This window comes from Heterodontus francisci, chromosome 10 (genome assembly GCF_036365525.1).
Source record: "Heterodontus francisci isolate sHetFra1 chromosome 10, sHetFra1.hap1, whole genome shotgun sequence".
Taxonomy (NCBI): Eukaryota; Metazoa; Chordata; class Chondrichthyes; order Heterodontiformes; family Heterodontidae; genus Heterodontus; species Heterodontus francisci.
Window position 1 is genome coordinate 75,546,057 of NC_090380.1, and position 13,841 is coordinate 75,559,897.

The window sequence follows — 13,841 nt, forward strand, 5'->3', positions numbered from 1 at the left end:
TATGAGCGGCATGGACAGAGTGGATAGTCAGAAGCTTTTTCCCAGGGTGAAAGAGTCAGTTACTAGGGGACATAGGTTTAAGGTGCGAGGGGCAATGTTTAGAGGGGATGTGCGAGGCAAGTTCTTTACACAGAGGGTGGTGAGTGCCTGGAACTTGCTGCCAGGGGAGGTGATGGAAGCAGATACGATAGCGATGTTTAAGAGACATCTTGACAAATACATGAATTGGAAGGGAATAGAGGGATATGGGCCCCAGAGTTGCAGAAGGTGTTAGTTTAGGCAGGCATCAAGATTGGCGCAGGCTTGGAGGGCCGAATGGCCTGTTCCTGTGCTGTACTGTTCTTTGTTCTTTGTTCTTTGTTCTTTGAGTTAGTTTATATGAAAAGAAAGAATGTGCAGGGTTATGGGGAGAAGGCAGGGAAATGGAGCTGAGGGCATTGGTCTTTCAGGGAGCCAGGGCAAACACGATGGGCCAAATGGCCTCCTTCTGCACTAAAGCTCGGCTACCCAACTAGACCCAACTACATGTGTCGGGTTCTGGTCGGGTCGGGTCAAAATTCCGAGTCCAGCATTCGGGCTCAGGTCAGGTCGGGCTGGACACTGCTTCTGGGAAGTCACGGGATCAGGCTTACCCATGATTCCCCACAACTCCAGCTGCAGAAATAGCCTGCTGCCAGAACAGATGAAGGAGATTCGTGTCAGGTCGGGTCGGGCGCGAAAAAAAATTAAAGAGCTCAGGCTTAGGTCGGGTTCAGCTTGGCTGTGGTCGGGTTGGGCCCGGGTCAGGTTTTAATTTTATGCCTGAGCTAGGCTTTATTCTGCACTGTAACGATTCTGTGATTCTAGTCTGTAAGGGGAGGCAAAGTCATAGTTTTAGTTTTAGAGATACAGCACTGAAACAGGCCCTTTGGCCCACCGAGTCTGTGCCGACCATCAACCACCCATTTATACTAATCCTACACTAATTCCATATTCCTACCACATCCCCACCCTGTCCCTATATTTCCCTACCACCTACCTATACTGGGGGCAATTGCTAATGGCCAATTTACCTATCAACCTGCAAGTCTTTGGCTTGTGGGAGGAAACCGGAGCACCCGGAGGAAATCCACGCAGACACAGGGAGAACTTGCAAACTCCACACAGGCAGTACCCAGAATTGAACCCGGGTCTTGTGGTGAGGATTTAATTGAATGTAGCTATGAAAACTATATTCTGTTCATTCATTTTTATTTTATTTAAAATTGGCATTTTCTGACTAGAGTGCTGTTTGGTGCACCTTACAAAAAGATAGACATACGCACATGCAACGAGGAACCGATTGTTACAATCCCTGTGCCACAATATACTTCTCCAGATTGTAGGGGACAGGTAGTCTGAAGTGATGTTGAATCATGTAGAATATGTACTGTACATCCATGAAATTTGTAGCATTCAGAATAAACAATGATATTGTACATAGGGAATAGCATTGTACATGCACTCACTTTTAAAAATTCTGTTTATAGTTAAGGAAGATCCCGTACTGGCTGATATTTTGCGTATTCCCTCTGTCCAAACCCTTACACCAGTTCCCGTTGTCACTCCGTCAGTTACTGGTAAGCCAGATAAGTCCACCAAGAACAAAAATCCTCAATCAGCAAAGGGCAAGCAAAAGAAGGAAACTAGTTTAAGCCCAGCAGCAGAGGAACCAGAGCAACTAAAAGAAGAACCAAAGGTATATTTTGTATTCATTACACTTCATATGATTTTGATATGTTATTCAGAGCAACCAGAACAATCGCTAGGATGTTTCACTCTTTTCAGTGATCTTTAAGGTATTTCCTCGCCAGTATTATATCATCAGTTCTTCTGCTATCATTACTAATAATTGGGCCCATTCCAACAATATATAGAGGATGCTCCAAATTCAAAGAATAAAGATGGTTCTATTGGGTAGGTAATCTTGCTTTTTGACCAGCTACAGACCAGCCATTGCTTTTCTGTGAATGTAATCAATGCTTCCCTGTCCAGGTGGAAATTGAAGAGCATGAACCTGCAGCCCCTTCAGAAGATGGTCCAGAACCTTCAGTATTCCTGTGTCTGAATGCATGTTCTCCAGATGGACTGTTAATAACATACTTCACCGAGGACTCTATAGGTCCGTCTTTTTAATATATCTTTCAAATTTGTTTGCCATATTTGATCACAAAATTATTCTCATACATACCTTTACACCTTATTCAATCAAAGTGGATAAACAGGCCCTTAAAAATTAAAAAGGATATTTCACTGTGGTGTTTCATTGCTAATGATCTATTATTTGTACTCAGGAGTATTCTTTCATCTTTTCCTCACAGCAACTTAAACAATATGAGAATAATTGTGCACCATAGACATTACTAACAAACAAAGGCTTAACTTTGATGCTTCTTTATCAAGAACTGAATTTGACCTTGATTAGGCTAGGGGTCTCCAAACCCTTGACTTGTGGGCCTACACCCTCACACCTTGGCAAGTTGGTTTTTCTCTTTGCACTTAAATTTATTTTTACTTTCTAAAAAAAAATTGTTCTCAGGATATCTAAGGTTGCAATCTCAGGATTACTCCCTGTGCCACGTGCCAGTGAGGCGAGAAATAGGAAGATAGTGCAGCTAAACACGTGGATGAATAGCTGGTGTAGAAGGGAGGGTTTCAGATATCTGGACCATTGGGATCTCTTCAGGGACAGATGGGACCTGTCCAAGAAGGACGGGTTGCATCTAAACTGGAAGGGCACAAATATCCTGGCTGCGAGGTTTGCTAATGTCACTCGGGAGGGTTTAAACTAGTGTGGCAGGGGGGTGGGAACCAGAGCAGTAGGACAGCAAGTGAAATAAATGAGGGGGAACTAGTAAATAAGGCCAGTAAGACTAAGAGGAAGAGCAGGCAGGGAGATGTTGCGGACCACAGCGGGACTGGTGGTCTGAAGTGCATTTGTTTCAATGCGAGAAGTATAACAGGTAAGGCAGATGAACTTAGAGCTTGGATTAGTACTTGGAACTATGATTTTATTGCTGTTACAGAGACTTAGTTGAGGGAAGGACAGGATTGGCAGCTAAATGTTCCAGGATTTAGAAGCTTCAGGCGGGATAGAGGGTGATGTAAAAGGGGTGGAGGAGTTGCATTACTTGTTAAGGAGAATATCACAGCTGTACTGCGGGAGGACACCTCGGAGGGGTCATGCAGCGAGGCAATATTGGTGGAGCTCAGGAATAGGAAGGATGCAGTTACGATGTTGGGGGTTTTCTACAGGCCTCCCTACAGCCAGCGGGAGGTAGAGGAGCAGATATGTAGACAGATTTTGGAAAGATGTAAAGGTAACACGGTTGTAGTGGTGGGTGATTTTAACTTCCCCTATATTGACTGGGTCTCACATAGTGCTAGGGGCTTGGATGGGGCAGAATTTGTAAGGAGCATCCAGGAGGGCTTCTTGAAACAATATGTAGATAGTCCAACTAGGGATGGAGCCATACTGGACCTGGTATTGGGGAATGAGCCCGGCCAGGTAGTCGAAGTTTCAGTAGGGGAGCATTTCGGGAACAGTGACCATAATTCCATAAGTTTTAAGGTACTTGTGGATAAGGATAAGAGTAGTCCTCGGGTGAAGGTGCTAAATTGGGGGAAGGCTAATTATAACAATATTAGGCAGGAACTGAAGAATTTAGATTGGGGGCGGCTGTTTGAGGGTAAATCAACATCTGACATGTGGGAGTCTTTCAAACGTCAGTTGATTAGAATCCAGGACCAGCATGTTCCTGTGAGGAAGAAGGACAAGTTTGGCAAGTTTCGGGAACCTTGGATAACGCGGGATATTGTGAGCCTAGTCAAAAAGAAAAAGGAAGCATTCGTAAGGGCTGGAAGGCGAGGAACAGACGAATCCCTTGAGGAATATAAAGACAGTAGGAAAGAACTTAAGCAAGGAGTCAGGAGGGCTAAAAGGGGTCATGAAAAGTCATTGGCAAACAGGATTAAGGAAAATCCCAAGGCTTTTTATACATATATAAAGAGCAAGAGGGTAACCAGGGAAAGGGTTGGCCCACTCAAGGATAGAGAAGGGGAGCCAGTGGAAATGGGCGAGGTACTAAATGACTACTTTGCATCAGTATTCACCAAAGAGAAGGACTTGGTGGATGATGAGCCTAGGGAAGGGGGTGTAGATAGTCTCAGTCATCTCATTATCAAAAAGGAGGAGGTGTTGGGTGTCTTGCAAAGCATTAAAGTAGATAAGTCCCCAGGGCCTGATGGGATCTACCCCAGAATACTGTGGGAGGCAAGGGAAGAAATTGCTGGGACCTTGACAGAAATCTTTGCATCCTCATTGGCTACAGGTGAGGTCCCAGAGGACTGGAGAATAGCCAATGTTGTTCCTTTGTTTAAGAAGGGTAGCAAGGATAATCCAGGAAATTAAAGGCCGGTGAGCCTTCCGTCAGTGGTAGGGAAATTATTAGAGAGGATTCTTCGGGACAGGATTTACTCCCATTTGGAAACAAACGAACTTATTAGCGAGAGGCAGCATGGTTTTGTGAAGGGGAGGTCATGTCTCACTAATTTGATTGAGTTTTTTGAGGAAGTGACGAAGATGATTGATGGATGTTATCTATATGGACTTCAGTAAAGCCTTTGACAAGGTCCCTCATGGCAGACTGATACAAAAGGTCAAGTCACACGGGATCAGAGGTGAGCAAGATGGATACAGAACTGGCTCAGTCATAGAAGACAGAGGGAAGCAGTGGAAGGGTGCTTTTCTGAATGGAGGGATGTGACTAGTGATGTTCCGCAGGGATCAGTGCTGGGACCTTTGCTCTTTGTAGTATATATAAATGATTTGGAGGAAAATGTAGCTGGTCTGATTAGTAAGTTTGCAGACGACACAAAGGTTGGTGGAGTTGCAGATAGTGATGAGGATTGTCAGAGGATACAGCAGGATATTGATCGGTTGGAGACTTGGGCGGAGAAATGGCAGATGGAGTTTAATCCGGACAAATGTGAGGTAATGCATTTTGGAAGGTCTAATGCAGGTGGGAAGTATACATTAAATGGCAGAACCCTTAGGAGTATTGACAGGCAGAGAGATCTGGGCGTACAGGTCCACAGGTCACTGAAAGTGGCAACGCAGGTGGATAAGGTAGTCAAGAAGGCATACGGCATGCTTGCCTTCATCGGTTGGGGCATAGAGTATAAAAATTGTCAAGTCATGCTGCAGCTGTACTGAACTTTAGTTAGGCCACATTTAGAATATTGCGTGCAATTCTGGTCCCCACACTACCAGAAGGACATGGAGGCTTTGGAGAGGGTACAGAAGAGGTTTACCAGGATGTTGCCTGGTCTGGAGGGCATTAGCTATGAGGAGAGGTTGGATAAACTCGGATTGTTTTCACTGGAATGACGGAGGTGGAGGGGCGACATGATAGAGGTTTACAAAGTTATGAGTGGCATGGACAGAGTGGATAGTCAGAAGCTTTTTCCCAGGGTGGGAGAGTCAGTTACTAGGGGACATAGGTTTAAGGTGAGAGGGGCAAAGTTTCGAGGGGATGTGCGAGGCAAGTTCTTTACACAGAGGGTGGTGAGTGCCTGGAACTTGCTGCCGGGGGAGGTGGTGGAAGCACGTACAATAGCGACATTTAAGAGGCATCTTGACAAATACATGAATAGGATGGGAATAGAGGGATACGGTCCCCGGAAGTGCAGAAGGTTTTAGTTTAGGCAGGCATCAAGATCGTCGCAGGCTTGGAGGGCCGAACAGCCTGTTCCTGTGCTGTACTGTTCTTTGTTCTATATCGGTGATGCCAGCAAAGTCACATTTTTTGCTGATCCCTATCTGTTCTGACAAAATAGATATACGCCTTCTCCTTGAACTCAGTTGTTGTCCCGATGGTGTTCCCACAATGAAGTGAATTCTAGGATTTTGACCAGTAAATCTGTCTCAGTCAGCATATTGCAGGACTTGTAAAGTAATTTGCAGGTGTTGGTCTCTTTTCTCGCTGCTCTTTTTCTTATTAGTGATAAAAGTTGTGGGGCTGGGAGGTGCTGCCAAAGTAATCTTGGTGAGTAGCTACAGTGTGTCCTTTAGATATTACATTCTGCAGTGACAGTGCATTGGTAGAGATGATGGATAATTATTCCAATGACAGGGCCTTCAATCAAGTGGACTGATCCATACTGTTCTGTCTTATTTGAATTTCATAGCCTGGAAGTTTGAAAAGGGCTGTTCTTAACCGTTTACCTCATTAATAGATAAAACTTCCGTCAATCTGCTGGGAAAGGCAAAAAAAGCAATTTAGGAATAAATTGTGGGAAATTTCTCTCTGATCCCTAAAATCAATAAAGCAAACTCCAGGAGCCTGCAGTAATTGATACCAGAAATTGAAGTACCCCCCCTCCATCTACCTTCTCTTATTGGCTGATTCTCAGAACTTTGTCCAGCTCCTCTGAATCATATGATTTGATCTAGATTTTGAACTTTTATTGCTTAGAACCAAGAAGAATTTTATTAGGTGACATGCTCCCTTTTGGAGAAAGTTATTGATAATTTCCAAATTTCAATATTTATTTACAGTCTTTCATCTGTCCTATGGCTCATTGGTTGTTATACCTTCCCCCACCCCAACTTCCGATGTGTTTTTTCTCCAAAGTTTCTTTTTGAGAAGGCCATTCGTGGCTGCCTTCTGATAGCTTTGATGTTACCACTGAATTTGTTGCATTGTATTCCAATTAAGATGACATAAATTGCTTTTGGTATAAACTTTATACCGAGCAAATAGAAAGGAAAATTTCAGTTGTGGTGCTGAGTCTGTGAGTGTCATGCACAGCAAATTTTGCAGTAACATATATTAGAAGCAATCAACCCCACTGGATCCAATTTCTTGATGGGCATAGTGACAGTAAGCCTGGAAATGTGCAAGTTCCTCTTAGGTGTGTGGAGTGGACTTTTTGCAAAGTCAATTCATTTAAGTAACTTCCATTGCAGACTGGATCATCCACTGAAAACATGCAGACCAGGGAACAGAATTTTTAGTGCAGCATTAGTCTTAAACAGCTGCTGCAGTGCCTTAAAGAATCATTCATAGGTTTTGGTAATTTGAGGTTTGCTGCAGAAGTTTAGTTTACTGAACTGCAAGAAATGACTGAGGGTAGTACAATAGATCAGGAAAGAGGGAGGGCTACCCCTTTCAGAGATAAAATTTAGGTGCAGAAAAAGCGAGTTACTGGGTTGCATTTTAATTGGTGGCAGCCGTAGAAAATGGTGGCCCGCATGCGCGGTCTTTACTCAGTGGAGCCACCACGATATTAAACGCATAGGCTCATTTACATGGCCAGGGCAGACCACTCCCCCTCCACCCCCCGATGACGTGCAAGGGGAGGACGGTCCGTCCCTGTCAACGACATCCGGCACCACTGCACAGGCACTGATGCCATTTTTAAAGAGGTTCAAGCCCCTACATATAATTTACATTTTTAAAGGAATATGCACTTTAGATTTAATGTAAAAAATTGAAGAAATGTTTCTGTCACCTCTCCCATCCCCCCAATATCCATTTAGTTCATTCCTTGTCCTCTCACCCCCCCCAAAATACCTACTGTATGTACCTGACCTTCCCCCCCCCCCAAAGTTCATAAACTTTTACCTTCAACCCTTTCCCACCATCCCCTCCACCAATCAGAATAGTTTTTCCCGTTCCCGCCCCCCAAACTGAAATATTTACCTGATCCCCCTCCAAATGGAGATCCGAAGGTGCGGAGTATCGGCTGCCGCCACCAATATGGAACCGGAACGGACGGTGGGAGTGGCTCAGTATTTAATTCATTGATTAAAATTTTTTTGACTATGGTAATGTTGGACCCATCACTGAGTGGTGGGGGCAGGGAGTATGCCATGAGGCCTCACTGTCACTGGCAATATGGGGCTTTCCCGGCGTCGAAGCCCGAGGTAGGGCTCTCCCAGATGCATTTTCCAGGCCCCCCTGCCACAACCCCCAATGTCAGGGGAGGCCTGGAAAATCCAGCCCACTATCTTTGAGTCAGAGGGGCATCCTCCTAAGAACTCTGTTGTCCAGAGTAACTGGGAGTGTCTTATTGGTGCAGGTAAAGAACAAACTTAACACATTCAGAAAGTTTGACAGAAAGGTGCCCTGATTATTGCAGCTTCAAATGTAATGCATAACTGTCTACAGCACATGCTCTAATCTCAATTTTCCAAACACAACCAAAACTTCTTAGCAACTACAGTCAAGAAGAAGAAACCTTTAATCCCTCTATGTGGGCAGCTTCCAATGCATGTCTCTGAGAATGCAGCAGAATATTTATAACCAATTTTGCTACACAAATTTGTTGTAGTTTTAAAAAACAAAACCTCATTTTAATTTTCCTGCTCGCAAGCGACGGTTACTTTTCATAAGTTTACTTGTACCTAAATATTCACACATTGTCAACTTTGGTTCATATTTCAAGGTATAAAAGATGAAGATATGTCTGAAGAGAGGATACTGCTGCGTCAGAGTTATCCCATCAAAACTAAAGGCACCCAACCCTGCGAGGCAGCACGGAAATGGCCTGTCATGCAGGAGGCATCGAGAGTCATTACACTTCAGGGAACTGTGGTAAAATACATGATGGATGGATCCACTGAGGTAATACATTATTGATTTATTCAATTATATCTGAATAAAGCATTAAAAACTATTTCCCAATTTTCAATTATGCTCAGCTGAAGTTATTTTCAACAACTTATATTTATATAGTGACTTTAATGTAAAAAATGCCCCAAGGTGCTTCACAGGAGCATTATAAAATTAAAAATGACACCGAGCCAGAAAAGAAGATATTGGGCAGAATTTTACTGGTCCTAAAGAGGTGGGAATGGAAATGGTAGGGGGCCGGGAAAATGGCGTGGGCCCACATTGGGCCAACTCCCTGACATCATCCTGTTGACAACCAATTTTACCAGATGAGGGCAGCAGACAGATCAGTGGCATTCAGGTAATTAAGGTTGCGAAACAACCAATTGTCATGTATTTTACCAAAGGTGCATTGGATGCGCAGAGCCTCGCCTACTCAAATGAAGCAAGATCTCACCACCAGCTGAGTTGCAGAGGGAACTGGCAGCCATACTTGAAGCTGTCTGCAGGCTGTGCCTTCAAGAGGTGATGCTATTAAGTTTGAAGGCACTGCAGATGGTAGGGCCAAAGTGAAGTACTGCTAGTGGAAGGGCATTTCCCAGGTCTAGAACTATTACTGGAGGCAGGACAAGGTTCTTGAGAGGCTCATTGCAGTGGAGACTTCATCTGGCTATGGGGTCAATGCTTTCAGATTTTCACTCTTCCAGTGAGAAGGAACAGCTGTGCAGTGGCCAGGGGAGCTCCAGTAACGAGGAGACCATTGGACATGGATGAGGAGGGTGCATGGGAGCAAGACGGGAGTTTCATGGTCGCAGAAGGCACTATCCAGCTCAAAGGGTGTGTCGTCAGAGGCCCAGCTTCATGGAGATGTCCAAGCACTAATGTCTCTGAAGATTGTGTCTCTCCAGGGAGATGGTGGTGGAGCTGTCCAGTATACTGGAGCAGGAGTTGATGCCAGGGTGTGACGGCCACCCAGTGCCTGTAGCCTTAAAGGTGACATTGGCACTCAACATTTTCACCTTTGGTTCGTTCCAGAGAGCATCTAGAGATCTATGTGGCATCTCTCAGTTAGTGGCCCATTGCTGCATAAAGGAGGTCATAGGTGCCATGTACCATCAGGCTGGCCAGTATATCAAGTTCACAACCAAGCAGGCCAGTCAGGCTGAGAGGGCAGTTGGTTTCGGGGCCATGGCTGGATTTCCCCAGGTCCAAGGGGGTCACTGACTGTACTCAGATGGCCATCAAGGCTCCCTCAGAGCAGCCAGGCAGGAAAAGGTCCCACTCTGTCAATGTTCAAATTGTCTGTGACCACCGTGAACAAGTCGCATAGGTGTGTACAAGGTTTCTTGGAAGCTGCCACACTTCTATATCCTTAAACATTGCCAATTGCCTCAGCTCTTCAGCCCACCTGAATGTCTTCGTGGTTAGATCCTGTGGGACAGGTGGTATTCACTGACTCCCCCCATAAATCCAAACCATGTGTAACTGGTCCACTTGAGCCAGTTGACCATGGAAATTTGGACAACTGAACCAGTTGACCTGGTTCCAGTTGACCTTTGTACTTGTTCCAGTTGAAAATTATATTGGATCTAGTTGATACCAGTCAACCTGGCTCCAGTTGAAAATTATATTGCTTACAGTTGTGACCAGTTAGACTGGTTTCTGGCTCAACTTGTTTCATTTGAGATCAGAGTATTAACTTGTGAAAAGTGTTCAGATAAGTACCACTAACGAGTGAAAATTACCTTTGTCGTGTGTGCTGTGGTCATGCAGTGAAGCTAAAACACTCTTGACTGCACTATTCGTTGAAATTTTATTGTGATTGTTACGACCGAGGTGGGAGGAGTGCATTGTCTTTTCTAATTCCACTTCTCCACAGGTCACAACATATATTTAAATATTTACCCAGTTACCAATATGGTCAATCATATACTCTACTCTTTATCCCATAATAAAGTACACCAACCAGGTTTCTTCAATAAACAACAAAACTGTCAGTTTATTGTAAAACAAGACTTATCCAGTTACGAAGCATGGATTGAAATATGAAAACTCCCTTTTTAAACACACACACACACACACACACACACACACACACACACACACACACACACACACACACACACACACACACACACACACACACACAACCAGTTAACTATAAAATAGAGGTAGAAGGAGTCAATGCAGCTGCCAGTAAAGTGAGCGCACACATGCAAGAAGCGCTTGTTGTGGTCACAGACCAGTTGAACATTGAGGGAGTGGAAGCCCTTCCTGTTGATGAATATCACTCGGTGGTCAGTCAGTGCCCTGATGGTCACGTGTGCAATCCATGGTGCCCTTCACCTGGGGAAATCTAGCGGTAAGGTGAAACCCATTGCCCTTTGTGTCTGCGAGGCCCCATCTGTCTGGAATTGAATGGACTGCCCAACTTTCGCAAAGAGGAGATCAGTAACCTGCGAGATGCAGCCGTTTGTAAAACGCCACCAAAGTGCGCAGCTAATCCTTGGAAGAAGCCAGTAGTGAAGTCACCCTCTGATCTATTCTCACTTTTATGCACCCACCTAATTTCTTGGGGTGGCCATGACTGGCTCCCCGCTGTGTGCCGCCTCTATGCAACTAGTCTGCCCCGACCCAGAATGTAGCCTGTGTGCCCCCACCAAAATCTCAACATGGCCCTCTACAAGCTCTCAATCAGTTCTTTAACTACCTTAATTGGACTTATTAGCAGATCGGGCAGGTTCTTTGGGCCGGCTTCCCTCACCTTGATGAAACTCGCTGTTGGCGGGAACGACAATGGGAAAGTGGCCGGTGCCGCTATTTTCATCATCTGCCCAACTCTGTTCCGCGTACAGAATGTCATAAACTGCACACCATACACATCCACAGGAGTTTTTATCCCAGCTGTAAGCAGACACCATCAGTGGAGACCACTTACTTACAGTTGAGACCAGAAAAAACCAGTTAAGACCAATTGACATTTCCAATTCAACTGTTTTGGAAATGCAGGCTTGTACACAACCCCAACACAGGCAAAGGGCACATATAACAGCTGCCATCTGACTACAAGGGTCACTATTGAGCAGGCCATTGGCCTTTTAAAGATGAGGTTTAAATGCCTCGATAGCTATGAGGGAATATCATTGTCGTCTACTGTGCATTACACAACCTGGTGCTCCAGAGGAGTGTAGTGCTGGAGCCAGAGGAAGACATTAAGCGAATCACATCCTCAGAGGAGGAGGTGAGCATGTGGCACCTCAACAGGTGCCAGCTGAAGAAGATGGTGCCATGGAGCCCAGCTCACAGGACAGTGACATGCGCGGCAGGGAGATTCGCGACCCTCTGATCAGCAAAAGCTTCACATGAGGACAAGTGCAAAGTGCCACCAAACCAGGAAGTTCTCTCCCAAAGGTGGCCTTGCTGACCTTTCATGAGAGACCCTTAGCATCTCTCACTATATGCCAAGGCCTTCTGTCAGCACAGATGCTCATGAGGCCCTCACTTTTACATGCCATCCATCTATTTGATTCCACATCTATCACTCTCAACTGTTGAAACAAAATACAAACACGTCATTATACATTGAATGTCAAGACTTTTAACTCTTATTAAACATTAAATGCTCCTGCATTTAACAAATTATCACCCAGTGAAACCCAAGTACTAGTCCATGCATTTACATGCTCACTTACGGTCACTTCCATGGGGTGCTTCACTGCGCCTGGAGTTGGTGTGGAGGTAGGCTGCTGCCTTTCTTGCACTGGTGCATTAAATGGTTGTGGCCTGTATCTTCTGGGTACCTGAGCCCGACTGGGGCCCAGCACATTCAAGACCATCTGCATCTGTGCAAGGACCATCTCAGTCAGCACGCAGTATCGATGTTACCATCAAAGGGGCCGAGCAATAAAAACAAGAAATGCTGGAACCACTCAGCAGGTCTGGCAGCATCTGTGGAAAGAGAAGCAGAGCTAACGTTTCGGGTCAGTGAACTTGTGTTCCGAAGAAGGGTCACTGACCCGAAACGTTAACTCTGCTTCTCTCTCCACAGATGCTGCCAGACCTGCTGAGTGGTTCCAGCATTTCTTGTTTATATTTTAGATTTCCAGCATCTGCATTATTTTGCTTTTATAAAGGGGCCGAGTATCCGCCTTCAGCTATCAAAGCCCCCTTTGCCTTCAGCCTGTCTCTCCTCTGCCCTTTCAGGCCCCCCATGCTCTCCCATCGCCGTCTTGAGTTGTTCAGCTGCTGGCAATAGGGAGATACTTGATTGACCCATCTCACCCACCCATCACTCCATAGACCTTATGGATGAGGCCACGCTATGGAATTCTGTGCACACCCTCTGCATCCGCCTGATGCTATGCACCATGTGTCTCTCCATGAGGGTTGCTACTCTCTCAATGGAGGATGCCATGCATTCACAGGTTGGAAATATGGAACCACTCATGACATGGATGGACTCCTTGGGCTCTTCATTGCCTCTGGAAACTCCAACAACATTCACACATTTGATGCTGCTGCTGAAGTATCTTCTGCTTTGCTGATGATGCCAAGTCTCTGCATGGAGCTGAGTATCTCTGAGCCTCTCCTTACTCCTCTGATGGAAAGTGGCCACAGCTGTTACTGCCTCCATTATCACCTCATGCGCTTTTGTGCAGTGCTCACCAGATTGTGCCACCCATTCTACACACGCAACAAAGCCCACTGAACTATGGAACCATAGAAAAGTTACTGAACAGTAAGAGGCCATTCAGCCCATCATGACTGCGCTGGCTGAAAAAACTTGCCGCTCAATCTAATCCCACCTTCCAGCACCTGGTCTGTAGCCTTGCAGGTTACAGCACTTCAAATGCAGGTCCAGGCACCTTTTAAATGAGTTGAGGGTTTCTGCCTCCAGCACCGATCTGGGCAGTGAATTCCAGACAACCACCACTATCTGGGTGAAAATGTTTTTCCTCATGTCCCCTCTAATCCTTCTACCAATCACTAACGTGAGTGTATCTGTGCTGCTGGGGGGTGTGCAGGAATAAAGTGACACCCATCGCATCCTGTGAGCTTTCCAGTATAGAAGCCCTGATCTGTTCTTCATCTGCTGCTGTACTTGCTGAAGAGACATGATTTAAATAAAACAGCTGCTCCTTCAACCAAGCCCTGGTGCCCCCCCTTGGTCAAGAGCTTCAAGTGACATGAAAGGCCCAGGCAAGT

At 45.4% G+C, this 13,841-nt stretch overlaps 1 protein-coding gene across 14 annotated transcripts in view; it reads left to right on the forward strand.

Moving 5' to 3' along the window:
* The window catches only part of spag17 (sperm associated antigen 17), a 428,416-nt gene that overhangs the window by 253,199 nt on the left and 161,376 nt on the right, over nt 1-13,841 (forward strand). For all 14 annotated transcript variants that reach the window (XM_068040791.1, XM_068040788.1, XM_068040787.1 and 11 more), the window contains 3 exons: nt 1,509-1,717; nt 2,014-2,140; nt 8,470-8,648. In XM_068040791.1, the coding sequence (XP_067896892.1) occupies nt 1,509-1,717; nt 2,014-2,140; nt 8,470-8,648 (515 nt within the window). The remainder of the gene's footprint in view (nt 1-1,508; nt 1,718-2,013; nt 2,141-8,469; nt 8,649-13,841) is intronic.